General features: G+C 45.1%; 1 protein-coding gene across 1 annotated transcript; it reads left to right on the forward strand.

Moving 5' to 3' along the window:
* Positions 1–5,929: 5,929 nt before the first annotated feature.
* On the forward strand, positions 5,930–25,339 carry LBH (LBH regulator of WNT signaling pathway). Its single transcript, XM_083732890.1, has 3 exons — positions 5,930–6,206; positions 10,029–10,128; positions 22,623–25,339. Exons 1-3 carry the CDS (start codon positions 6,181–6,183, stop codon positions 22,809–22,811), a joined length of 315 nt encoding a protein of 104 aa, XP_083589016.1. The 5' UTR covers positions 5,930–6,180; the 3' UTR covers positions 22,812–25,339.
* Positions 25,340–27,042: the final 1,703 nt, after the last annotated feature.

A 27,042-nucleotide genomic window follows, 5' to 3' on the forward strand; every position in this document is an offset into this window, starting at 1 on the left:
TGCTTAGGACTGGCATACTTTAAGGGCAATCCTAATCCCTGCCGGGCAGCACTAACTTTTAAGAGAGTGCTGGAGCAACTGCTGCGTCCAGAGCCTCACCCCTCAGACCACCTAAGGAGGAAGTATAGGGGAGGAAAGGTCTGTATGTTTGCTGCACCAGTTTCACATCAGCCCCCTTCCCCACAACTTGCCAGTAGCTGGATTGGCTTAGGATCTCCGCTCTGCCACATTTCAGGGGTTCACACTGGCAACCGCTGGCGGTGGCAGAGCCTCTTGAGCAGAAGGACACCTCTGCCTTATTCCAAGCCTCTTCCAGAAGTGCAGGTTGAAAGTTTGGATTGCTTCGCCCAATGTAATATATTTGCTCTTTCTCTCTCCCTCTTAAGATTAGCCAAAATCTAAGTCTACATATGCTAGAGGCAGAGATACAAGCTTGCACTAATAGTAAAACAAAAGCAGATGTTTTCACTTTTTTATGTTCACATTTCTCCATGTTTTAGAGAAATGCAAACTGTTTAGCAGCTATTTCCAGAAGATTATCCACTGAGAATTTTTTGGGAATGTGGAATATAAATTTAATTGCTAGTTACGCACTCAATATTTCACTCACCTTGATTTATCGAAGTGCCTGACCTTAGGGGACATCCATGCTTGGAAAGCTGAAGCTTTTGGTTATTTTATTTAGCCAAGGAGACCTTGTGTCAGGGTTTCAGGGACAGAGAGCGAGGGGGAGGGGTCCCAGGGTGACGAGGAAGAGGACGACGATGACCCGAGGTTGTCAGTGAGTCCGTCAAGTGAATCCGAGGATTCCCAAAAGGGAGCCCCCCTGGTCAGGCCAAGGGGCAGTAGAGAGGGAAGCAGTCAGAAGCAGGGGAACGAAGAGGGAATCCCCAGTGGGGGTTGGAGATCGGGACCGGCCTCTCCGTCGGAACGGAGTGAAGGGGGTGGAGTTACCAGTGTGTCAGAAAGAGCAGAACAGGGAGCAGAGAGGGGAAGGAGTTCGGAGCAGAACATCCTGCCGGAAGGGGAGGAGTGTAGTACCGAGAGTAGCGTAACGGTCGAAAGGAAGGTCAGAGGCAACGTACGCGCGCCAAGTTCAAATGTGGAGGCGCGCGGAAATGAGGAGAGCCCTGAGGAGGAGCCTGGTCCCAAAGCACGAAGGAGGGGGGAGCAGGCGTCAGAAGACTCAGCCTCGGGGGAGTCCCGAAGGGAGGGAGCACAGGGGGGCAGGAAGACCCTGCGGAAAAGGAAGGAGAGGAAAAGGTGGAGCAGTACAAGCCTCTTAAGCTGGTGCAGGGGCGGGACTGACTCAGAGGCGACTTCAAACATCTAAGGGTAAAAGATGCTGAGCCACGGAGCTTGGATGTAACGACAACAATGTTCTTCAATAAAACCTTTTGTATATAACTTGGACTGGATTTTGGTCTCTTGTGAGCTGGGACCTCGGGTGGCTCTGACACCTTGATTATTTTTTTATTTGATTAACTTGCTGGCTCCACTTTAAAAAAAAAAAAGCAAACAAACATTTTTTTTAAAAAAATCTCTGTTGCTATAAACTGCACTGATGCCCTTCAGGGCCCCACTGCACACACAAAATTATCCTTTGTGGGGAAAAGAGAGTATCATAAGGCTTATTCATTACTTAATTATTTTAAGACATCTGATGTCCCTGAGCTGAAGGGTCTCATTGTTAACCCTTAAAATTAAGTGTATTCAGAATTTTTATTAGCGTGCACAGAAAGAGAGCTGCTGGATGCCACAAATTCCGACTGTCCAACATACACACGTCCAGAATAAAGAGAATTTCCCATTTACATCACAACAATATTTATATTAAAGGGTGATAGGTTGTATTTAGAGTCAGGGACTTTAGATTTCTGGATTTCAATGCAGTTTCCCCTCTGTTGTATTTTCTCTCTTCATTGAATTCAATTCCATATTGCATGCATCTTCACACACATATACATATGCTTGTGTATCCCTCCCCGCCCTCAACCCCCCCCCCCCAATGTTTTCAACTCCTGGTAATCAAAGGGACATGGCCAAGAGATAACTGGACATTGGCTATCCCCAGGTGTCATCAGGTGCTCTCACCACTGTTCCATATGGGCTGTCAAGTCTGACTAATGCATTGTATTTCCAATAAAAATAAATCTGAAACTGTGGCCATTGCTTAAAAAAGCTCTTCCATGCCCATTCTTACTGGCTGAAAAGGTGAGTGTGGTGGTTTGTTCAGTGGGTGTTTTGTGTTCATAATCTGTGCAGCTGGACAGAATGCTAGAACCCAGTTTGCTAAAAGAACCCCGATGATGGCAAATCAGCCTTTTGCATGCTTGCTTTGTTTACAAGCAGAGGCAATGGGAATAATTGTCTATTTCTCCCAAATACATTTTCAAAATGTGGAGAGAGCCTAGGTGGAAGGCTGACACCGAATCATGCATGTGCAACCCTAAGGATAGCATAACTGCCCCAGAATAACCTAAGGAAAGAGGCTGAATTTTCATGGCTGTACTTCTAACATGGGAACACTGGAAGGAGCAGGTGAGCAGACAAACAGATGCATTACACACAAAAGAACCAAAACTACACTGGATAGAAGTGCTGTAACTTCCACTGCAAACATCAGCTTAGAGATCCTGAGAAAAGGCCTTAGACTCCAGCATTAAGGAATTTCTTAGACCACATCTGCGCTGCTTTCTACAAGCTTGCACTGTTTTGAATGTGCTCCAGGGAGCCTTTCTACATAGATACTGTTGCATGGGAGCCACTTTTCTATGATGCAAAAAAATAAAAAAGCCTTTATTGGCCAGCTTGTTTTTTAAACGGTCTTTCTGATATATGGTTGTGCATTGTTTGTCCACCTGTCTCTGTGTTTTCGGCCATTTAGATATTAATCTGCCACTCAGAGTATATGACATCAATCATAATTCACATGCTGTTATCAGTTTTTCAGAAGGTCCTGCTTCCTTCCCTCTGGTACAATAGTGATTGGGTTCATGCCAACAAGAAGGGACTGAGGTATGAATAGTTGCCCTCCTGCTTGCCCCAAAATTGCTCGGGGTTTTTTGAAACATTTCCCCAAAAAAAGCTTTGAATGGCTTTTCAAACATTTGATTTGAACATTCAAAGAAACTCCAGGAATCCCACACTTTTAACAGCTCCATGATGCACATGCAATTCAACAGGCGGAGCTCTCTATCGCTGTGTCTTCATGGCATGAAAAAGCTTCCACAACTGAATTTCTATCAAGCAAAGGAAGTTAGAAGAATTTTTTTCTGGAGGATCTTGTCCATAAGTTGCTTTGAGAGCCTCTTGGGTTTATAGAGCTGGTCATCTATCTTACTTAAATAAACAAATCTTTTCACCAGCACTGTCTACAGCTTTGATCAGCCACAAGTTAGACAAACAGGGGCTTCCAAATGCAGGTTTTAAAAAGGCTTCTTCTTCTTTGATCACCTGTAGACTACTGCTAACTAAATCTAGAAAGAGGGGGGATATGATTTTCATTAGGGCAGAAATTGTTAACATACATGCTTGCATGTGAACATTATTTAAATATGCGCAACATAACCTATTAAACTAAGTTATTAGACTCACTGAATCAATGGACTTAAGCTAGAGTAGACCTATTGAAATTAATGGGCATGACTGAGTATGATTTATTTGGGTGCAACCCAGCATATTTAGGATGGGAAATACAGAAATGTTTCTGTTTGGAAATGTTTTGTGAACTGGAGATTGTCCACCTCAAGATCTACTTTGCCCCCATATATATTTATTTCTGGCACTATCATTTTGCAGTAGCCAAGAAATGTGAGGACCAGGGATGCTGTTAGAAAAAAAGTGGGTGAGGGAGGGAGAGAGGGAGAAATCCATTGGATGCAAGAAAATAAAGGAGTGCATGGGGCTCAAAACACACATTTCTGTGCACCTGGCGACCTCATTGCTTCTTTTCCAGGTGTTCTGCTAGCCATTTCCACGATTCCTACAGCTGCCCAGGGAGCACAAACCTGCTGCTGAATGATCTACCTGCCCCAAGTTAACTGCTGGAGCATACATGGCAGGCAGCAAAAGGAATCCATTGCAGTGTCACTATATGCAGTAGAAATTGCAGAAGCTGTGGCCACAGTCCCAGAGGTAGGTGGGTGAGTAGAAAGAAAATCAAACTGGCACAGCTGCAGCCAGGTGATGGTAGGAGGGCAAGCAGCAAGGAATTCAGATGCATGTCAGAGGACTCATCTCCAAGTAGAACAGTAAACATGAATGTTGTAGGCCTGAAGGCAAATGCCAAGAGTCATCCCTTTCCACAGCTCTACTTTATGCCCATTGCTGCATTTTTCCTGATGGGGCCAAGAAGACACAGAGGCAAGGGCTGTTGGGACTGATGGTTTATTTTGGCTTCATGGTGCCTCTTCATTTGCAAACAGACATTCTAGAGCTAACCACAAACTTACATAAGGGCTTCTGTGCTGCAGTTCCTTCCTGTGGCACTGCAGAAAAGCTTCAGAGCCAAACAACAGCACACAGCCTTCAAGGGCTTCTCACTACACATATGTAAACTGTAGGCACCTTGGCCTTGCTGGGATCTTCTGTTCTATGGCGACCCCATATGTGCTACATTCCTACATTCAGCTGGGATATCTTCACAACAAAACAGCTGTGTGGCTGTTCTGGGTACCAGGAAGCAGGTGCTGTTTACTTACTGGTGGAAAATAAAGGATTTGACCTCAGACTTTCGTGTCTGTGAGCTGGGGAAGAAAGGCAGTAGCTCAGAGGTAGATTTAGGGTGCCTGTTTCCAGATTTGATCCCCAGCATCTCTTGCTGGAGCTGGGAAGGATTCTTCTCTTAAACCTTGGAGAGTCACTGCCAGTCCGTGTAGGTATAAGGAACATGCTGCCCTCCAGGGGTTGATGGAGCCCAGCTCCCATCAGCCAAAGCTGAGCTAGACAGACTAATGATCAAACTGATAGCTTTGTGGGTTCCTCAGTGATTCAATCTCGTGGGAAAACTATTCTTTACTCCCACATTTTGTAAGCATATTAAAAATAAATCCCATTCTGGGGGTGGGGTGGGGGAGCAAGGCAGAGGAGAAAGTAGTCCAGCCCAGTAAATTTATGACCCTGCAAAGCCACTGCTTCCTTTCACGTTCCCATGGATTATTTTAAAAATCAATCTTAGGCAGAGTAGGAAAACCAAAAATAGCAGCCATCTTTTCACTCCCACTCCTTACTACACAGTTCGAGGCGAAAGGGTAATATCACTTGCGTATTTCCAGCTGGTTGCTGTTCAAAGCCTTCGCTTATTGTCATTGTTGGAAATAATTATAACCGGACAGTAGGTGTAGCTAGAACGCATAGCTAGATTTCACTTCTGTGCTGGCGAAGCGACTGCCTTTCCAAGCGCAGCGAAGACAGACACGCCGTGTTTGTCGCCCCCATTGTTATGAATGAAAAGCTACCTTAAATGAACCTCTCGGCTATTTTCTTAGCAACTGCATCCTACTTAAGAACTCTTGCGTTGGCAGATCCTCTGACCTCTTCGGAAACGCTTCATTTCTCAGCGGAGCTAGGTGCTTTTATTATTTTATTTTTTAAGGGAGGCGGTGGGGGGGGTGACAAGCGCGTGCCCACAGCCATGCAACCCAGGAAGAAAAGCTAAAGGAGTGGTTTTACATATACCCAAACTTGGCTTGATTGACTGCGATGTGGGTTAGGTAACAACAGACATCAGCAGCAAGGCGCGCTCGTGCCGAAGATGATGCCATAGGAGCCAGCCAATAGGAGAGCTCGACATCCCGCTCCTTTCTTCCGAGACGCGGCTTTGCTACAGGCTGAGCGCAAGAAACCATTCATGATTTTGGTGACATCATCGGAGCGGGTGGGCGGGCCTTGCGGGCCGAGGCACGCCTCCCTCGTCTATAAAAGGAGCTGCCCACTTTCTTTCCGCGAGTCAGCCTTGCAGAGAAAGTCGAGCGTAGTTTCCTCTTGTGCGCGCGGGTTACCAGCGCTGCTCAGCTGTTCCTGCCCCCTTCCTTGTCCAAGCGGGCGCTTTCCTCTCGGTGCAAATCGTCCGGTGGTGGCCGCTCTTCCTTAGCGAGGCCAGCCCGTTCCTCCTTTCCGGCTCTGCCCCCCTGTGCTCAGATACAAAGGACGTTGGGTCACCCTCTTTGTTAAGACTTCATGTCTGTATTTTTCCCCATTCACTGGTGAGTACCTCGTTTGCTGGTCTTTGCTACTGTACTCGTGGGTCGCAAATGTAGATTACGAGATCCGGGTTGCAGGCTGGGGAGAGGGGGATCGGCTTTTTCCAGGAAGGCTCGAGAAACCCAACTAGTCAGACTTGGGAACTTGAGGGGAGAAGCAAGTTCAAGGTTGCGCAGGGGATCGGCGAGGAACAAAAGGAGACGCTCGGTGGAAGAGGCTTCGGGGAAGCTTAGGTCAAGATCCCGGCCAGAAATGTGGAGACTTGGAAAAAGGCAGCCTGGGTCTAATTCTGCCGCCCCCCTTTCAAAAAAGCAAACCCCCTGCAAGCCCGACTCTGTTCACGCTTTACACGGAAGCAAGACCCGCCAAGTTGCACGGAGCTTTCGCCCGAGTAAACGCGCCGGGGATTGCAGTCTGCTATTGCTCGGCGGTGCAGCTACGCCGTTTTGAATGCGAAGCCTCTTTAGCAGTCGGTGCACGCTCTGCTGCTGGGGGCAGGGGGAGAGAGGGCGCCGGTTAAGCGGTTATTCATTCGGCGTTTGTCCTCCATTTCACCCCGCCCGGCGAAGCGGCTCGGCGAAGCTGGAGTTGCTGCAACAGGAGGCGGCGGCAGTTTGCACGGCTAGGCGGCAGCCGCCGCTCCTCCTCGCTTGAGCATCTTGAATGGGCGCTGCTCGCTTGCTTAGAGCGTTTGCTCTGCAGCCAGGGCTTTGCAGACGCTGCACCCCGAGCAACGGATTTTAGAGGGGCATTTGGGGGGCGGGGGCTCAGTAATGACGGCTAAATAGCGACTGTCTGTGTTTGAAAAGTCGCTTGTCAGTTTTGATGTTCGATCTGCAAAGACAACACCCTCCCCCGGCCCAAACAAAATATCACCCGAGAGTGTGGAGGGGCGCAGTCCTGCAACCCGGAGGGGAAACTTAATCGCGTGAGGAAGTTTGCTGCTGGGCAGCTGCTTCTCTGCAAGCCTGCAACAAAGGCAGTAGTGATCCGAGCAGCCGGCTGCTGACAAGGGGCGGGGGGTAGTCGCCGCAGCAGCCGCTCTTGGCTTGGCAAGTAACCCACACACCCCTCCGAATGGGTGCAGGATTACGGGGAAACAGATTTTGCCAGGGACTAATATCTAAAGGTGGTGTAAGGACTGTAGGCAAATCGGAAGCCCTGACCCTTAATCCCAGATGTGTTGAGCTGGCTGTGTTTAGTAGTGCTGGAAGGTCACTCTGCATATGTTCAGAAGCTCTCTGTAAATTATTATTCATTGCCTTACATGCCAAGGCTGGGACCTGAGCTTGGAAAATGGTTCCAGGGCAGAACTGTGGCTCTGAAGAACTCCTGGAATTTTTGCTTGAGGCTGTGATGATGGGGTTGCATTCAAATGATGCCTTGAGGTGGTGCATTTTAGCCTGCCTGAATGTACCCGTACGTATTTGCGTATTCTCTACAGCCTTGTAACTGCTAGGAAAGGCGTGAGCTGCCCAGAGAAGTTGTGTAACCATCTTCCTTGGGCTGCTTTCAGAGAAAGGCTGGTCAGGCATCTGTGAGGCAGGCTTCAGGGAATTGTGCTTTTCTGGCACAGAGAGGGGCTTGAAAGCTAGATGGCAATTCAGAATCTGATTCTGTGGCCTCACATACACCACACACAAATATGAAAACACTGGATGCCTCTCATGATGAATACCAAAAGCAGCATGAGTATGCCTTGGCACAAGAGATGCTCTACCTGTGGTAAATTCATGCGTGGTTTTAATAGAACTGGCAGGGATGCAGCAAGTGAGGTTTTTTTTTTTTTTTTTTTTTGCAAATGTTGCACAGCTTTCTGAAGAGCAAGTGAGGGGAGAATAGCACTAAAGCAAACTCTGCTCTCTAGACCTGCAAGCTGTGTGGAGATGTTTGGCAAGTAGTCTGCTTTGCCTCCCTAGTGTATTTTTGTCTGGAAACCATGCTCTTTCTTGGTGGGGCGCTTCTGATGCTTAATAGTCAGTTATACTTGCCAGATAGCACAGTTTGGGTTGTACATCATCCAGCTGTTAGCCGGTGGGGCAAGCTAACTGCTGACCAGCATGCAGCTACCCAGCAAGCTAATTTCCTGCTAAGCCTCAGCTTTTCTCTTCTCCCCAGCTTGAAATTGAAAAAAGGAGGTAGCTGTTTACTTGACCTCAGCTGGTTGCTGTTATTTTTATATTCAGGTTTTCTTGCAAAGTAGACTATAGAGTTCGGCAGGCCACAACCAACTCCTTGGCTTTAGTAACCTTTGAATAACTCTAGCAGGTAATTTCTAAGAAGCTGGTTGTCTCTGCACTTAAAGCATTTTACAGAACAAAATCCAGTTTCACTTCCTTTTTCTAGACGCACTGTAAAGAGATAGCCCATAAACCCCAATATAGAAGGCAGGAGGGCCACAGCAAGGTGGGTAAATGAACAGATTAGTTTCCTCCCTGTTTGTCTAGTCCTGGAGATACACAGAGCTGAGCTGATCCTGATGTAGCTCTCACTTAAACATAGAGCTAAGATGCAGCAGCAGCAAATATGTTGATTCACGTCAGGGAGGCTTTCAATGACTTCTCTCTGTGGCCTTGTAAGACTGTATGCTCCTTGGAGCAGAGACCTGTCTTTATTATTATTGTAATATATTTGAGTGCTGTATGCATTGATGTCACTAATAAGTACACATGTCTGTTATCTGCACAACTGATTTCCTAGCATGAGCTGTTTGCATTTTGTATTATGCATATGTGTCAAAGCTTAAACTTGGTATTCTGTATGAATCTATAAGAGCTGTTGCCACTTGGCAAGGGTATAAAGTATGCACAGTGAAGAGGGCTCCCTTCTGCTGTGTCCACCAAAGATTGAGCACTGGTGACTAGTGGGCAAGCATTTCTGTTGCTATTTTATAGTGCCTTGCATTTTATTATCTGGGGTACGTCTGAAGCTGATTCAGAGCAGCTTCCAGACTGCAACACAGTTCTTTTATGGCAACATGAATGGATGCAGGCAAGCTTTATAAAGTGCTGTGCCTGGAAATTGAAAATGGTTAAGCACACACCAAAATGCAGAAGTTACTGGATATGTATGCAAATCTACTTTTGCTTTCAGAATTCATTATACAGGAAAATATGAGTGCATCTTTAACCCCCGGTGTGGCAGTTCCTGAAACCAAAGTTACAGAATTAATCAGAATTAAAGCCTTTGGAGCTGCATAAGTGCTCCATTTGGCAAGGTTCTTTACCATTGTTTTGAAGAGGTTATGGAATTGATAGGCTTTCAACACAGAGTTGGGGTAGGCATTAGAAAGTCTCTAATTGTTTCTAGGAGGGGTTTGGCCTTAGGCCAGGTGGGTTAGGACCCACAACTGAATCGTGTGCTCCATCCTTATGGCTGGTTGCTGCCCTAAACAGTAACACATTTTTTAAAGGTCTATGTAAGGAGAATAGCAGAGTGGGAAAGAAGAGGACTTGTTCAGTGTTGTCTGGATTAAAGACCCCAGGTCTGTAAAGACTTGACTGCTGATTCCAGCTGTTGTTCTAAACTTGGCTAAAAATTGTACAAGATCTTCCTTTGAGTGAGGGGTTGAACTTTGAAATCAAAGGAGTCGAGAAGCCCAAAGTGACTTGAAGTGTTCCATTCTGTTTTTTTTGAAAAAATTAACCAAGGCCCTTTCCTAAACCGGAAAGGGTGAAAGGCTTTACCATGTTGATCAACATCTGCATGGTTCTTCAACAACATGAAGCCTTAGTAATAATTCCACTTGGTCCAGTGATTGTGTTCATTTAATGGAACTCTCAACAGCTGAAGCTCTCTCTCTCTCTTTCTGCCTCTGTTTCCAGCTCTGATTATCTGAGATCAGCTGACATGACTGAGGTGATGAGCGCTCCATCTATGGACGAGATTGGCTTAAGCCCCCGCAAGGATGGCCTGTCATACCAGGTATGTTTCCTCCGCTTCATAGAACACTGTTAACCAGCAGAATTTGTTGGGAGTAGATGGTGACGCCTTTTCAACAGACTGACCTACCAGCCTGATTCTCTGCATGCTTACTTGGGAGTAAAACCTCACTGACTTATTTTCAAGCTAGGGATGTGGAACACTTGGCTGGGGTGAAAATAAAATGTTTGAGGTAACACTTTGGGCAGCCTGTAATAAAGTCACTACACCTAGATCTTAATCCAACACAGGTTACAGAATGCTTAGATTGCATTGTAATGAATGGAGTTTAAGCACAATGTTCAGCACTCCACCGCACTGTGGCACCTTTTCACACAATTCATGTCCTATTATCTATGTTAAGTTGTCTCAAGATTTCATCTAAATCAGGCACCCCCAAACTCGGCCCTCCAGCTGTTTTGGGACTACAATTCCCATCATCCCTGACTACTGTTCCTGTTAGGTAGGGATGATGGGAGTTGTATTCCCAAAACAGTTGGAGGGCCAAGTTTGGGGGTGCCTGATCTAAATGATCCACTCTTCTGGCAGCTCACACTTGAACACACGGCTTAGGCAGCATCTGAAGTTAACACGTATGTCTTGCAAGGCCACAACGTGAAACACAGCAAGGTTTGCCTTAATTTTGTAAGAGAAATCTGGGAAGGTCTTGTCACAGTACAGACACCCTACTTGCTTTGTTTTTGATGCATCAAGCTAGATTTTTAACTTGCCAGTGCCAGAAGGCAAACTGTTCACAATGAGGCTGAGGAGCAATGGTGATGAGTCACATAGTATCACAGAGATCTCATTTATGGTGTGTTTGCAAAATCCACCAACTAAAATGGTAATTGGAAGTCACAACAAATGTTACAAATGCTTGCTTTGGTTACACACATGCTATGGCTAGACCCTTTGGATTCTTTCAGGGTGCCTAAACCAGTGTCTGTTAACTGCCTACAGCTTTGCAAACAAACAAGCAAACAAACAGAAACATGGTCTGCTGGCAGCATTGAGTGTAAGAAAAGCCACATTGAAACATTGCTTGCATTTATTTATTTTAGCATCCCTTTGGTTTTGCATGAGGGCAAACTTGGATTCTTTCCAAGCTCACCCGTCAGCTGGACATGAAGGAGAAGCCAGATGTGAACTCGCTGATGATACAGATGAGCTTAAAAGTGGCATTGGATATGGGTTGCCATGTGATGCTTGCTAGGAATGATGACTCGGCATCCTCCTCAGGTCAAGGGCAATTTTTCTGCATTGTAAGAGGAGCCAAGCGGCAGCATCGCAGCAGGCATTGAGAATCTTGGCTCTCCAGATGTGGACAGACTACAACTCCCATCAGCCCCAGCAAGCATGGCCAGTGATCAGTGATGATGGGCATTCAGCAACATCTGGAGGGCCAAAGGTTCCCCACTTACTTTGCAGCATTTCAGTCTCCTTTAGGTTTGTTGCTATTATTTCATATGTTGGGATTCTAATGAAGAAACTAGACAGGCTTTGAGTGCTTAAATTATAATCCTCCCAACATGATGCTGGTTTTTTTGTGGGAGAGGGGAGCATTGACCCGCAGATTGTAAAAAGGAAACTCAAAAAAAGGTTACAACCAAGAAACAAATATATACATTGCACAGGGCAATTGCAGATGTCACCATTCCCTGGAATGACAGCTGCAAACCCAAAAGCAAAACAGGAAGTAGCTGTCGGACGAAGCACCTGTTGTCCTGGGGCTTTAGAGTTACCATTACATTTGGACTAGCGGCACTCGGAGTGGAGATTGCCACAGTGGACATGTAGGCTTCTGGCATGCCAGTTGCTAACAGAAATCTTAGGAATGCCCTGTCCAGGGAGGCTCACCTGGCACCAACCCGGGCCTTTTTGGCACTAGGCATAGAACTTTTTATTTGCCCAGGCACTTCTAAATTCTGTTTTTAAGCAGGCATGTTTTTGTCCTTGCATTTTATTTCTGTATAGTCCACTTTTAACACTGATTGGGAGCCGCCCAGAGTGGCTGGGGAAAACTCAGCCAGATGGGCGGGGTATAAATAATAAATTATTATTATTATATTATTATTTTAAAGATGCAAATACTCTCAGGGCAGCTTAAAAGTAGCATAGGAAGCTGCCTTTTGCCAAGTCAGAATCAGACCTTGTTTGGTTTTGTCTACACGGACTGGCAGTTGCTCTCTAGGGTTTAAGACAAGAGGTCCTTCGCAGCCCTGCCGGAAAACACCAGGGACTGAAACTTGGGCCTTTCTGCACTCAAAGCAGTTGCTCTACCCCTTTCCTGAATTGTTTACTTGGGAGTAAATTGGAAATAAAATACTAAATTGATATCAAAAGAATTCATTAGGAATGAATTCCCAGGGCAGCTGGCAGGTGGTATATTGTCCTGAGGGGTGAAGGGAGGTCCTAATTCCCTCTTTGCTTGCCTCCCTCATTCTATTACCTGGCTCTAATTTGATTTTCAGTTTTCAGAACTGTCGTTACTTTTTCTGCCTTTTAATTTATGATAACCAGGGGAAGAAGGGTAGAGCCTAAAACTTATGTATGAATGAATAAAGTCACTATGATAAGCTGCCCCCTGGAAAATGGTAGGGCCTGCATTTTCTCCAGCCTAACTTCTCCGCTCACCAAGAAGTCAAAAGCGAAAATCCCCTACTAAGTTACTTAAGATTAAATGGCTTTGACTGGCCTTCTTCAATTTGGTGCTGTCCAGATGGTGGCTGGACAACCATTCCAGCTGGGGCAGGTGGGAGTTGTAGTCCCAACAACCACCTGAAAGGCACGAGGTTGGGGAGGGCTGATGGTTTCTTTGAGGGTTATGGCCAAAGTTTGTATGTGGACGAAACGAGAACCTGCTCTCATCTTTTCCTGGCAGCTGTGTTAAGTCCTCAGTCTTTGATAATCTATTTGGAGGGTCAATATGTACCTTGAGGCATATCCAGATGGCTCAAACCTCTGTAATTGGTGGCACCTTTCCAGTGCCAACATGTACAGTGCTTAGGTTCTCAAGTGCTGTTTGGCTGCCAGTGGCTATGATGAACTGGGTCAGAATAGGACCACAGTGGTCTATGCAGGCTTCACCTGGCCGCTGATGTCCTGGGGGGGGGGGGGGAGAATATACTCAACCCCACTCCCAGCTTGCATGCTGCAGTGTCCCCAGGAAGTAGCTAAATCTCCCATTTGGACATCTGTGCCTTCAGTTTTCGCACTTGACTTTGTGCAGTCTCTGCATTGCTAACTATGACTTCTCACAATGTCCCACATACAGACATTGACAAATCTGCACTTTTCCTTTTCCATTTTTAAAGACTTTTGCTTCTCCTGGTGTGTTTTTGTTTTTCATTTTTCAACTCAGAAACTCGGTTCAAAACTTTTTGGGACGTTTTCACTGCAGTTCTAAAGATTGCTGTAAGGTTCTTGCTGGTTTCTCTGTTTAGTAAACTAGAAAGTCACATGTTCTCCCACTCACCCAAATAGAAGTGGAGATTCTTTCTCTTTTGGGTAACAGATGGGATGGTGAGCCCTGTGACCCTCCCTCCTATCAGACCATTGGCTGAAGCTGATGGGAGTTGGGGGCCAATGACACACCTGCAAGGCATCCCATTGGCTTCCCTTTGCAGTAAAGCAATAATTCCTGTTTCCAAATGCAGGAATGCAGGTTTTTCTTTTGTTTCTGTAAGAGCTGTGCAGTATCCTTCCTGTTTTTGCTAACTCAGTTTATTTGTGGAAGCACCAACATTGATCATTTACTCTAAAGCTTCCTATTAATCCAGACTTGCTGAAATCCATATCTTGTGTGCCCATAAACCAGAAGGGCCCAAATATTGCCGTACTTGTACCTTTAAAAAAAAAAAATATATACGCAGCATCTCTGGCGAATTCCATTGAAATAGCTTGTGGCAATTAGTGCTTGTAGTAATTTTCTCCCGTTTATATCCTGCCTTTTCTTCTGGCATGGTGTTGGGGAGAAGGGTTTGGCACAGCTTTCTTCCAAACATGCTGTCTTTTTAAATTCAGGGGTGGTTTTTAAGCTGGGGAATATGCAGTTGCCCCCTAATGGCAGTCTGGATTAACAGGGTCTACCAGGGAAAAGGAGTAAAGGCGTCAAATTTGGCTGCACAGTTGACCACTTCATTAACCATTTTTGCACATTACCTGCACATAGGGCATAATGGTGCTTACGTGGAGCAGGGCTGTGCTTTTACCCCTCAAGTCTCCTGCCAACAGCCACACATTGCCCACGGTTGTTTGACAGGAAACCCCAATGTTTGGGACAAAAACATGAGTAGGTCTATTGTCTATTTAAAAGAATACCCAGCCCTTCTGCAAAATAAGTAGCAAGTAAACATGGGGTTCCAGGAAGTGTACTGACCTTCTGCCTTTGTTTACGAGGGTGGATCGTTGGTAGGGTATTTGCACTCCCTTGAGCTTTGATCATGCCTCAGAATGCATCTGGTAGAGTGGCAAAAGGGAACGTCTATTTTTTGGAATGATTTGAGATGTCCCCTAATTCCTGCAGGAATAATAAAATGGCAAGTCTTCTAACTATGTCATCCACTAAATGGATTGATGTCCAGATGAAGGCTTGGTTTGTTTTCAGCCTGTTGAACGTTGAGCAGCCTAGTTTGGTCTTCTGAGTCTGCCTCCCCCTTCGACTGTGTTGTGCTTTCTTACTCCTTGGAAATGCTTAATCACCACTTTGCATGTTCACTCTGTTAATGTCATTTGACTGCAGAGCTAATAACTGCTTGAAACTGAGGCTGGTTAAGAACTAAATTAATCCTTTTACTAGCCTGCTGTCAAAACAATGCCTTGACTTCAAACTTTTTTAAAAAAAAATCCTGCTGGAATGGAATTTGAACTAAGGGCCATTGAAAGAAATCTCAAGTTGTGTCAGCTGTGCCCGGCAAACAATATGACTAACTTTAGAGGCAAGTGTTTTGCTTTTTGTACTCGGAGTGCCTTGAACAGCTGGTTAACTAAATCCACTGACTCTGCAGGGAATGAGCATTCAAGACCGGCTGATGGCACAAGCAACCCAAGTGGTGGTTTGGAGCAGCCATTAAGGGTGGTGATTGCATAAGCAGGAGTCGTGCCCCAACATAATTTCCTGTTTTGCAGAGCATGTTGGAGTGATTCCTCTCCTGTGTGCTGTGCAAGGAGCAAGAGCATTCCTTAAATGTGGAAGTAGCCCTGGGATGGACACCCTGGTTGGATTGCATGGTGCATTTGTTTGGGAGCAGTACATTCCTTGGGTTGGCCTTGTGGCTGTTTCTAAATGGTGTGTGAGGCTGGCTTTTACTAGCCTGCTGTCAAAACAATGCCTTGACTTCAAACTTTTTTAAAAAAAAATCCTGCTGGAATGGAATTTGAACTAAGGGCCATTGAAAGAAATCTCAAGTTGTGTCAGCTGTGCCCGGCAAACAATATGACTAACTTTAGAGGCAAGTGTTTTGCTTTTTGTACTCGGAGTGCCTTGAACAGCTGGTTAACTAAATCCACTGACTCTGCAGGGAATGAGCATTCAAGACCGGCTGATGGCACAAGCAACCCAAGTGGTGGTTTGGAGCAGCCATTAAGGGTGGTGATTGCATAAGCAGGAGTCGTGCCCCAACATAATTTCCTGTTTTGCAGAGCATGTTGGAGTGATTCCTCTCCTGTGTGCTGTGCAAGGAGCAAGAGCATTCCTTAAATGTGGAAGTAGCCCTGGGATGGACACCCTGGTTGGATTGCATGGTGCATTTGTTTGGGAGCAGTACATTCCTTGGGTTGGCCTTGTGGCTGTTTCTAAATGGTGTGTGAGGCTGGCTTTTACTAGCCTGCTGTCAAAACAATGCCTTGACTTCAAACTTTTTTTAAAAAAAATCCTGCTGGAATGGAATTTGAACTAAGGGCCATTGAAAGAAATCTCAAGTTGTGTCAGCTGTGCCCGGCAAACAATATGACTAACTTTATGCCAACATGCCAAACCTTTCACCTGCCAAGTGCTTGATAACCACCATGTGCTTGCCATCTCGGCCAAGTGGCAAAATCTCAAGCTTTTTTTCCAAGCTCTGATGGGCTGCTGCATTTGGCTTGGTGGATCATAGGCCTGATGTTGGGACCCCAGCTGTACTGCCAGCATTTAGGAATGGGAATCCTGTGGGCCTCAAAACCTGGTTGGACTACAACCCCCATCATCTTCATCGACAGCTGGCCATGCTGGCCGGGGTTGATGGGAGTTGTGGTCCGACAGCCTCTGGACCAGGCATAGGCAAACTCTGACCCTCCAGATGTTTGGGACTACAATTCCCATCACCCCTGGCCTCTGGTCCTGTTAGCTAGGAATGGTGGGAATTGTAGTCCCAAACATCTGGAGGGCCTGAGTTTGCCTATGCCTGCTCTGGGCGGTCACAGTTTCCCTACCCATGTCAGGGCTGTGCAAAATGCGCTGCCCTGCTGTAGGACTTGCTGGTTACACAGACAATGAAGTCGGTTGTGCAGTTAGCTAGATGCCTTTTAAATTCTCTCCGGTTGTTTTGGATTCCTTATTAGCATAGCTTGTTTCCTTGCACTGCAGTTTTGCACTGCAGCTGAGCTCTTTTGGTTTGTACTCGAGCAAGCTCGCATACAGCAAGCCTTTTTGTGGTTGTTAAAACATTTTCCACTCTTGGTGCCAAGTTCAGTCAACTCTAGAGGAAGCAGCAGGGGGGTGGGGCTGGGGGAGAGGAGGGTGTCACCTGGCACAGAAGAAGCAGATGATCTTCAAGTTTAGAGCTTGAATTTCAGTTTGATTTTGAGGCATTGGGCAAGAAAATAAAGTAGTTTTGTGTTTGCACGAGTTGAGTTTTAGGCCAAAGCAAACTGTTGTTCCATCAATGAAGATCTTTTCAGTCTTTGGCTAGGTAGCTAACTGCTTGGAGTGCTCTTGTAGCTGAAAAGCAGGATATAAATACAGTGATACCTCGGGTTACATACGCTTCAGGCTACATACGCTTCAGGTTACAGACTCTGCTAACCCAGAAAATAGTGCTTCAGGTTAAGAACTTTGCTTCAGGATGAGAACAGAAATCATGCTCCGGCGGTGCGGCGGCAGCAGGCGGCCCCATTAGCTAAAGTGGTGCTTCAGGTTAAGAACTGTTTCAGGTTAAGAACGGACCTCCGGAACAAATTAAGTACTTAACCTGAGGTACCACTGTAACTGAATCATAGAACTGTGAAGATGTCAGGGACCCTCAGAGGCCATCTAGTCCAAAGGCTTGCAATGCAGGATTAACAGGCAAAGAATCCCTGACAGATAGCCACCTAATTTGTTTAAAAACATCCAGCGAATGAGAGTTTGCCACCTTTTGGGGTAGCCCATTCCACTGTCAAATAGCTCTGAACGTCATATATTCCTAATGCTTGGTTCAAATCTTCTAAATAAACTTTTCAAAAGGCATCCTGCTACTGTTTTTGAGATGCAAAATGGTTTTCCACATATTGGGCTCCATTTGTTTATCACAGCAGCAATAAGATTCCCAACAAACATTTCCTCTGTCCTTATTGGTGCTTTACTCATGTGTAGATAGTTCTGGGTGGTGTAATGGTTAGTGTATCAAACTGGGGCTTGGGAGACCAGGGTTCAAATCCCCACTCAGCCAAGCGGCACACTTGGGGCCAGTCACTGCTTTTCAGCCTTACCTGCCTCACACGGTTATAGTGGGGATTAAATGAGAACACCTTTATGCCACCTTGAGCTTCTGGGAAAAGACAGTAGGATATAGATGAAATAAATACGTAAGTGAGAAGGGTGACTGAGAGCAGACATGGAAGTACAATGAGCTTGACCAGGGCAAGCCTATATGATCCTAGCTTCCATATGTGGGAGCTGTTTTTGGCAACTGTCACAAGAGCACAGTAAAAGTCCCAGGTGGGCGTCTGGTACCGAAATGCGTTGCTTCTGCGTTGTGTCGAAGAAAATGAAAAACTACCTAAAATGCAGTTCAGGAAAGGAATCTTCTTTTGCTTTATCTGGCTCCTAGTTTGCAGCAGCTGGCTATTCGTTTGCAATCAAATGCCTTTCATGGCTTAAGGATTTCCTTGCTAGATGAGATCAAAGGTCCTCCTGCTGCCCCATCCAGTCTCAGAAGTGGCAAGCCAGGGGTTGCCGGAAGCTCAGAGTTGGGGCACCACAAAGGTGCTGCCCATCTCGTCTTTATTTCTAGTGTTGCTGCTTCTGAACAAGATTCCATTTAGCTTTCGCAGCCAACAGACACTGGTGGATCTGTCCTCTGTGGCTTACTTCAGTGATTCCCAAACTTGGGTCTCCAGCTGGTTTTGGACTACAGTTCCTGTCTTTGACCACTGGTCTTGCTAGATAGGGATAATGGGAGTTGTGGTCCAAAAACAGCTGGAGACCCCAAGCTAGGTGGAAAGCTGTGGCCATCAAAGAAACTGCTTAGGCTCATAATCCTATCCCCGGTTAACTCCAAATGCAGTTTGGCCTGTAAAGAATATAGTCTGAACATAGATAATCTGGTTTCTACACCAAATAAATATTTGCACACCAAGTCCCACATGCTATGTAAATAGCTGTGATGCAAACCTGAAATGGATAGCGTGAATGCAGGCTTTGAGTTCAAGGATCTGCTCAGCTAGCCTTGTAAATAAGCCCAGAAAAGTTAACACGCTGCAGCGTTTTTACTGGCCTGACAGAGGAGAGTCAAAAGTTGCATTTCTATGCTGGGCACCAAGTAGGAGGGGGGTTCCCCTCTTTTAGAAGCCTGCTTGGTTTCTATGCTGGGTGCAGTGGAGGGATGAAGGCCTCCTCTTTCTCCTTCTTCAGCATGCTCACTTGCCTGCACAGAATTCCATTCACACACCTGCATGCAATTTATGGGTGCCTGTGGCTACCAGGCTAGCACATATGCAAGGCTGTGCTCAGTAGCAGGAACATGTCTCTTTCCATCCCGCCCTGAGATACTCTTTAACCTCCGGCATTCCAAAGGATCCGAACACATTATTTCTCTACTGATATCATGGGAAAGTCTCCCTTGCCAGGCTGCTATTCAGTCACTGGCTTGCATTTATTCTCTGATCAGCTTGGTTGATAGCCCAAGAGGCTGTTGTGTATTGGGACAGCTGTAAGTGTGCCTGAGTCCCCAGGGATGGAAATCTACCTCTTGTGTAAAGAGGAGAGAGCAGATAGCATCTCGTGGATGTGGATAAAAGTGTCCTCATGCAAAGCCTCTCTCTTGTTCCTTTGTTCCCACAGACAACCTTGTCTCGTTTCCTTGTCTGTCATGTGCTGGGAAATGTGACTTCACTTATTTTCCATTGGGCCATCCCTAATTCTTGGGAGTGTAATTGCAACAACTCATTTTTATGCTGCCTTGATTATTTTTAAAAAAGCATGAGTTAGTGGAAAAATCCCGACCTCCTCTATTGCAGCTGCTTGGAGATAAGATAGTTCATTCTATTTAAAAAGGAGGGAGGAAAAGCACACTAAGCACAGCACGTTTGAGGGATGTTTATTTAAGGAAATCATTTATTCCTTAGTTTTCAAGGGGGTGGGCGGAAGCAGACAGTTTATTTCCAAAACAGCTATTCTGGCTTGACCTAATGTACCTAACATGACAGTGAACACTTATTGCTCTGGTGTTTCCTGCACTGCTGTTAACTATAAGCATCAGCTTGGAATACATTTGTTTTCCCCCATGGATGCGCTAAATCAGTGCCAAAGCTCTTTGCAGAATTTTAAGACTGCAGTCAGTTAATATTGCAAGTCCTGCATGATCCACAAGACACAAACTGTCTTGTGTATGGGGAAAGATTTTCTAAAGTGGGGGTGGGGACCTCCTGGTGTTGCTGGACTGCCATTCCCATCACTCCTGACCACTGTCCATGTTGGCTGGCGCCCCTAGGAGTTGGAGCCCAACCACATCTGAAAGACCACAGATTCCCCATCCGTGCTGTGCGGCTGCACAATTTTATTATTTATTTATGAACCTCCTTTCACAAGTGTGTCAAGGTGATTTACAAACACGCCATGGAAATGGCTAAGAGTAATTCTTGAAAACAGCACCAGAAACAGCTGACTATAGGCTTTAAAACCACGGAAAATGAACACCAGGAGAAACCTTTTTTATCTATGCAGAAAAGCTTGTCAACACAAAAGTGCCTTCCAATTAATTCTGCTAAATGCAGGTAGTGGGCACCAGTCTTAAGCCCCACCAGGAGGGCAGCCTTGCCAAAGATCCTGCTTGGAGTTTCTGTTGAGGGACAGCTTGATGGAGCACTGGGAAAGCCCACTTGGAGCTGCATCGGCTGTGGCGCCTGGCTCACTGGTGGAGGCAAACAACTGTGTCTTTAAGGTGCCCATCAAGTGAACCCCCACCATCTCCAGGTAGGAGTAGGAGAGCTGCTACCGATACTAAGCTCTTGTCTGACTGGGCAAGGCAGCTTTCTATCTTCTTAGGACTTTGACTGCAGGCTGGCACTCTTCACTTTGCAGCCCAGAGTCTGCTGCTTTCTCCCCAGGAGTCCCGGCCAGCCTCCTTGTGCGATGAAGAAAAGGGGGGCTCTGTTGATGGAGCCTCCTTTGTCTTAGGCCACAGGTAGGAATCTTGTTGTTGGACTGCAGCCCCCATCAACCTGATGGTACCCAGACCAAATACCTTCTCCAAATTGCAGACAGGGAAGTTTTGGCTGGCTCTGGGAGCAGCAAGCAGGTCATTCAGCTTAGGAAGTCCACCGTCCACTTTCCTTGTACCTTGACTATTCTCTTGCAGCCTCTGGTGATAACAGGCAGCAGGATCCAAGGGAAAAGAACTAAGTGTGAGGTCTTGTATTTTGAGTTGCCATAGCATTGATACGAAAAATAGAAAGCGCTGAAGCCCTGCGATGGGGCAGAGCAGAACAAGTTTGTTCTGAAGGAAAAGAAAAGGCTACGGTTCTGTTGTGTTGCCGGGATGAGGCAATTTGCCTTGACATCTGGGAAATACTAACTGGAGCAGAAGAAAGTTGGATCAGCTTCCTTGTAGCACAGCTGGAAAGACTGGTGTTCATCATGGGACTGGCCACGGGCAAGAATGCAACACATTGGAAAGGAGGGTGGCACAAAGTGCTTAGAAGGAAGACTTATTCCTAGCTTGTATTCCTAATTGTAGATGTTAGAGGCTTCAGACTATCCCCACTACCTGCTGAAATAATGCATGAGGGAGCTGTGTGGACAGCTCTTGTACAAGCACACATGCAGGCGGCAAGAGCAGATGGGAATACTCTGTATTCTTGAGCTTGTGGCAAGTACCAGAGTTGAGTGGTGAACTTTTCACACTACTTGGTCTCTAGGTGTTCTTTGGCCAATTTTTTTAAGATTCTTCTGGAAGCTTTAGGGTCAGCATTCGAAATTTGCCAGGCGCATTTTGCACCTGGCTGTCGGTCACTTGTGATGAAGATGCCCGGGGGCCAGGATGACACCTGACATCTTCCTGCATCTGGAAGTGCATGCCTGGGATCTTGCCTGTTTTCACACACAAATAACATATATTGTAGAATTGTATCTGTGATGTTTTATTTGCACAATCAGAACGAATTTCGGGAACCAAAAAGTTGTGTTGAAAAGTACCACTAGCTTGTGTATCTGTTTAGGGCCCAATGTAGAGCTGCTTTCGCTAGGTGCGTTCAAGAGAAGGGGCACCCCATGCAAGCTGGTCCTTCACCAGAAAACCTGTTTTGGGGCTATGCTAATACAGTTTGGTCAGAGGCAGCCACTAAATTGCATCAGCCCAGTTCGGGATAGCTTAGTTCTGTATATGAATGCAATATTAATCATTCCATATGAGCAACAAATCATTAAACAAAGCCTTTAAAAATTAGAAAATGTTCAAAAAACAAGCCATAATTTGTGTGTGTGTTCACACATGCAAATCATCACTGGAAGCTATAGTCAAAAGTCATGAACATACGTTTCCATGGGACCATCAGAACTTTGATACTATTCCATATTACTAAGAACACAAATGTTTTTCAGTGGCATCCATTCACTCATAATGTACATCTTGTACGTATTGGAATATTTCAGAAAAGTTCTGTGTAGGACACACGTTGGATTTCAATCTAATTAAGATCAGGTTGGGTACTGATTTGTAGGCATCGGCAATCTCCCCATCTCAACTGTACAATGTGGGAAGAAGTTTAAAGAAGATGATTCTATTCACTGAAACACCTGAACATGCATTGCAGCTGGCCACATTACGAGCTAGACAATAGCTTGAAGCCAGGTTTCACCCAAACAACACTTGCAGGAAAGATCGGCTTGCCTTAGATCATTTGTGTGGTTTACTGATCAGATGGTTGGTTTTTGATGTGGCAGACCTAGGTTCCAAATCTTGTTCAGCCATGATGCTCACAGTTGGAACCCTGGACCCAAGGCACTGCCTACCTCACAGTTATGATAAAAAGAGATGAGAAGTCAAGCATACCTCACAATACTACAGAAGTGCTGACTATTGTAAATCTCTTGTTTTCAGATTTTCCCTGACCCTTCAGACTATGATCGTTATTGCAAGCTGAAGGACCGTCTCCCTTCCATTGTGGTCGAGCCAACAGAAGGGGATGTGGAGAGCGGAGAGCTAAGATGGCCGCCCGAGGAGTTCCTGGTCCAGGAACAAGAGGAAGAAAACTGTGACGAAGCAAAGAAAGAGAGCAAGGAGCAATAGAGTCTTCTGTACGACTTAAGATGCCATGTCATCTTGAGGGGGGAAGAGAACCACAACTGTTTTGAAAAGTCTTTTTTTCTACAAAAGACATTCAAATTTTGCACCTGCAAAAAGATCTTAGTTTTTTCATATTCTCTATTGAGAACTGAAGCGCTTGACATGACAATCTCCAAATGAAAGCAAGGAAGGCAGTTGTGCCGTAGTGGAAGGGGGACGGCTGCTCTTCTCAAGATCGCTGTTGAATTTTGTTAAGGTTATCTGGGGGGAGCCGTGAAATTGCCGGGCGCTTTGGTGGAAGATCAGACGGGCAGGAAACACGCTTTTTTTCTGAAGTGTGTGGGGTGGAATAAATGACTGCAGATGTGTAAAATGCAGCTGCCTCTGGCTATAAAAGCATGAGACTAGTATTCATCTCTCAAAACTTTGCCTTCTTATAGTGCTTTGGTTTTTGGTTTTTTGGTGTGTATGTGTGTGTGTTGTGGGTTGAGAGGTATGATAACATGCCACTGAAATGCTCCGATGACAGTAGAGTATGGCAGGTCTTCCCTGCTGAACATCATTGAGGAGCAACGGATCAATAACGTTACCCCATTCAGTATCTTTTCTCTCTAAGTCGCACACCCTGTTGGGAATGTTGGTGTTTGGCACTTGCTAGCCCAGCCCTTTGCAGACAAAAGCCATCTTCGCCTTCTCTCCCCCCCCAGCCCCCTCTTAAAATATGCATTTAAATTCTAACCCAAATGGGTCTTGTGACGGTGATAAAGGTATTTGACTGACTTACGTTTAAATCTTACAGCAGTGAATCTTCTTTTCATTGGCACAGTGCTGATGACTTTACAAAATGGTCCTTTGCCACTTTTCTGCAATAGCTTTGTTTATCCTGCACAGGGTAACAAACAGGTTGAGTTTGATTTTCCTTTTTTAAAAAAAACCACCTTCAATAGATTTTTGCCATAAAATTATTTTCCGGGCACCAGAGCTGCTGTTAAGTCTCTCATCCAGAAGTACATCTAGTTGGGTATGAGATGCCAGCTTTTCTAGTGGCATTGAGGGATGTGTGTAGTATAACCATTTGCAAAAGCTGGATGAAGAGCTCACTTTATGACAGCGCATAATCTAACTTTGTCCAACAGATGCAGTGAACCCTAACAGAGCTTTGGAGATGATCTGAAGTTAGTTTTAACAGAAGTAATAATTGAAGGAAAGCAGGTCTTCTCTTCAAATAAACAAACAAAAAAAAAAGTATTATGGTCTCTCAGTATTCTGGAGAAGATAATATGCTTTTTGAACATATCTATGAGATTTGATTGATGGGCAGAAGCTTGTTCCCAAGATCTAAATTCCTAGCAACAGCTGCCGCTGTTTTTGTCCAATCTATCCTCTTAGGATGTGGAGAACAAATTGCAGGATAAGCTAAACTTGCTGCTTTCTAAGAAAGCAGAAGTCTTGACCACTTGATAGAAGTCCTTCCTGAGACTTCACAGTATAAAAGGACCACTCTTGAGAAATGAAAAGCCAACCGTTTCCATGTTTAATTCTGGAGACACTAAAAAGATGTAATAAACGCGCATCATGGCCTTAACAAGATATTCAGAACAACCCCTAGTCTTGCACGTCCCTTGTTTATCGCCTCTGTTCCTCCTTTCTTAAGAAATCTGTTGGGACTTTGTGTATATATTTGTATTTGATACCTCATGAGTAGTAAAAACGCTGGTAAGGAGTTAGGGAATTTGCTTGTTTAAAATCAGCAGGATTAATCCCCACCCAACCCCCAGTCTTTGTCTTGCTTGTGTTTTCAACATAATGGCAATAACTTTTTAACAGCTGTGAGTCATTGTTACATGTGGGCGTGAGGTTGCCTGAGTGTTTTTTATTATTATTATTGTTATTATTATTATTTTAAGCATAATATAGGGATGTAGTTGGTGTTCCTCTGTATTCTTTTGGCAGCCAAGAACTTGTCACACATGTACTACCTATCTTGGTTAACAGTTTTGTCATCGCTGAAACCTGTCTTGCATCATTTCCTAGTCCAAGGTTGCTTTAAAACCAATGGACCAGATGTTTTTCGGTCTTGTATGCTGGACATCTGTTCTTGTCTTGCTGTTCAGTAGAATGAGCTGTGATACCTGCACACCAGCCTGAACTCCCTAGTTTTATCTCCAAAAAGTTATTTCTTGTTTTGTTTGCAGATTTTGGTCCCAAGTTTTGAAGCTGTCAAATGTAAACCACTCAAGACGAGCAAAAATCCTTAATGCTTAAAAGATCAGAGTGGAAATGCTGTTTGTCTTTAAATATTAGCATATCCTTTTTGCGCCTCTCTTTTTTTTAATTGTTGCTTGTATTTCTGTCATTTTTGAATGTGTCTGAAGAACAAAGCACTCCAGTTGAATTTCTCCTGTTGTATATTACATTCTATATTTCTGTAAAGTTCTTTTTTGAGCCTCAGGGAAAAAAAGCTTGCATTTTTTTCAGACTACTTTTGTCACTGTGACAGTTGTAAATAAAGTTTGAAAATGCTTTCCAAACCTCTTGCATTCATGTTTGCTCTCTTATTTCGTTTCCTTTCCCACAATCCAAGAAGGGTGGGGGTGGGTGATCTCTAGCAGTTTGAAATGTGTATGTGAATCCCTATCTTTAAAGCTTGGAGTGCAAGCATTAAAAGAGGATGGTACTGTATTGCAAATCTACAGCAGGAAAACACTTGATCAGTTTGGGTTATTCAAATGAATTAAACAAGAGAAAGCAGGAAAACCTCCCATGTTTTCTGAACTGGGGTGGAGGATCCTTTTAGCTAAATACATTAGAAAATGGGGTGAGGCATCTGCTAGCTCTCCCCAAGAATAAACTGCATGCTTCTAGTACAAATCTTTCCCATCTAATGATCAGCATTTGGAAAGATAGAACACATCTGTGCTTAAAAGGATTGCAGCTCAGTGTTACTGCATCTGTTTCACATGCCAAAGGTCCCATGTTCAGTTCCTGGTATCTCTAGGTAGGGCAAGAATCTCCCCTGTCTGAAACCCCAGAAAGCTGTTGCCACGCAGCATGTAGATATTACTGAGCTGGATGGGACAGTATAAGGCAGCTTCCTAAAACAAGTCACCCTGATTTGAGAGAGATTTACACTTGAGCACATGTGCATAAAATTGTAGCTTGAGGCTCCATCTAAGTCTAAGATAAGCCACTAAACTTAGGCCTCATTCAGACCCTGCATTTATAGTGCTGTGATACCACTTGATACTGTCATGGCTCCCCCAAAGAATTCTGGGAACTGGTATTAAGTAATGAGAGCTGTTAAGAGGCCCTTATTCCTCTCAGTTACAATTCCCAAAGTTCCCTATGAGGAGGGATTGATTGTTAAACTGCCCTGGGAGGGGAATATGGGTCTCCAAATAACTTTTGGCACCCTTAACATCCTGCAGCTCCCAGAATTATTTGGGGAAGCCATGACTGGTATAAAGCTTTAAATGTATGGTGTGAATGTGGCCTGAGGCTACTTATCAAAAAGAAAACATGTTTTGAACATTGTGTGCCTCCATGACAGCTGCCTTATACTGTTGGTCCATCTACCTTGGTTTGTTCTACACTGACTGGCAGCTACAGGAATCTGGCAGCATTAACGTTTGCTGCTAAGGAAAACCATGCTAGAAGAGTCCTGTTGGACCAAGCCCAAGGCCCATCTAGTCTAGCATCCTGTCACTGTACATATGCGTACTGGGAAGCAAAGCCAGCCCTACCATTAGGCTGAATAAAGCAATGGCCACATTGGGAGAAGAGCTCCTCTAGTGGAGGATAGAACGATTTGTGTCATATAGATTGCCTGGCGCTGCCTCAACTATCCTGCTTCCCTCAAGTGCTGGTGGAAGACGCCATGCCATTGCTAGTGTTGAGGAAACGTTCAGCTAGCAGTCTACGTGGCTTCTGTATGAGCACCACCATGTCATTTGCCTCAGGCATGTCTTGGACTGGCCTGTACCTCTTGAACTTCTACCGGTCAAGCAACTATGACAGGGCAGGCATCACTGGAGGGGAACCAACCCATTTGATTGCAAAATATCTGGACATTCTCATAAAAACAGATAAAATCAAGAACACCCAAGTAACTATAAAAGGGAACATGAAGCATTAAAGCAACCATTTCAAAGCAATAACCTATTAAAAACAAAACATTCCGCATGTTTGCACTCCACATGTGCCCATTTGACTTCTTAGATCCATAGAACCAGCG

The sequence above is a fragment of the Podarcis gaigeae genome (assembly GCF_964106915.1).
Source record: "Podarcis gaigeae genome assembly, chromosome: 3".
Lineage (NCBI taxonomy): Eukaryota > Metazoa > Chordata > Lepidosauria > Squamata > Lacertidae > Podarcis > Podarcis gaigeae.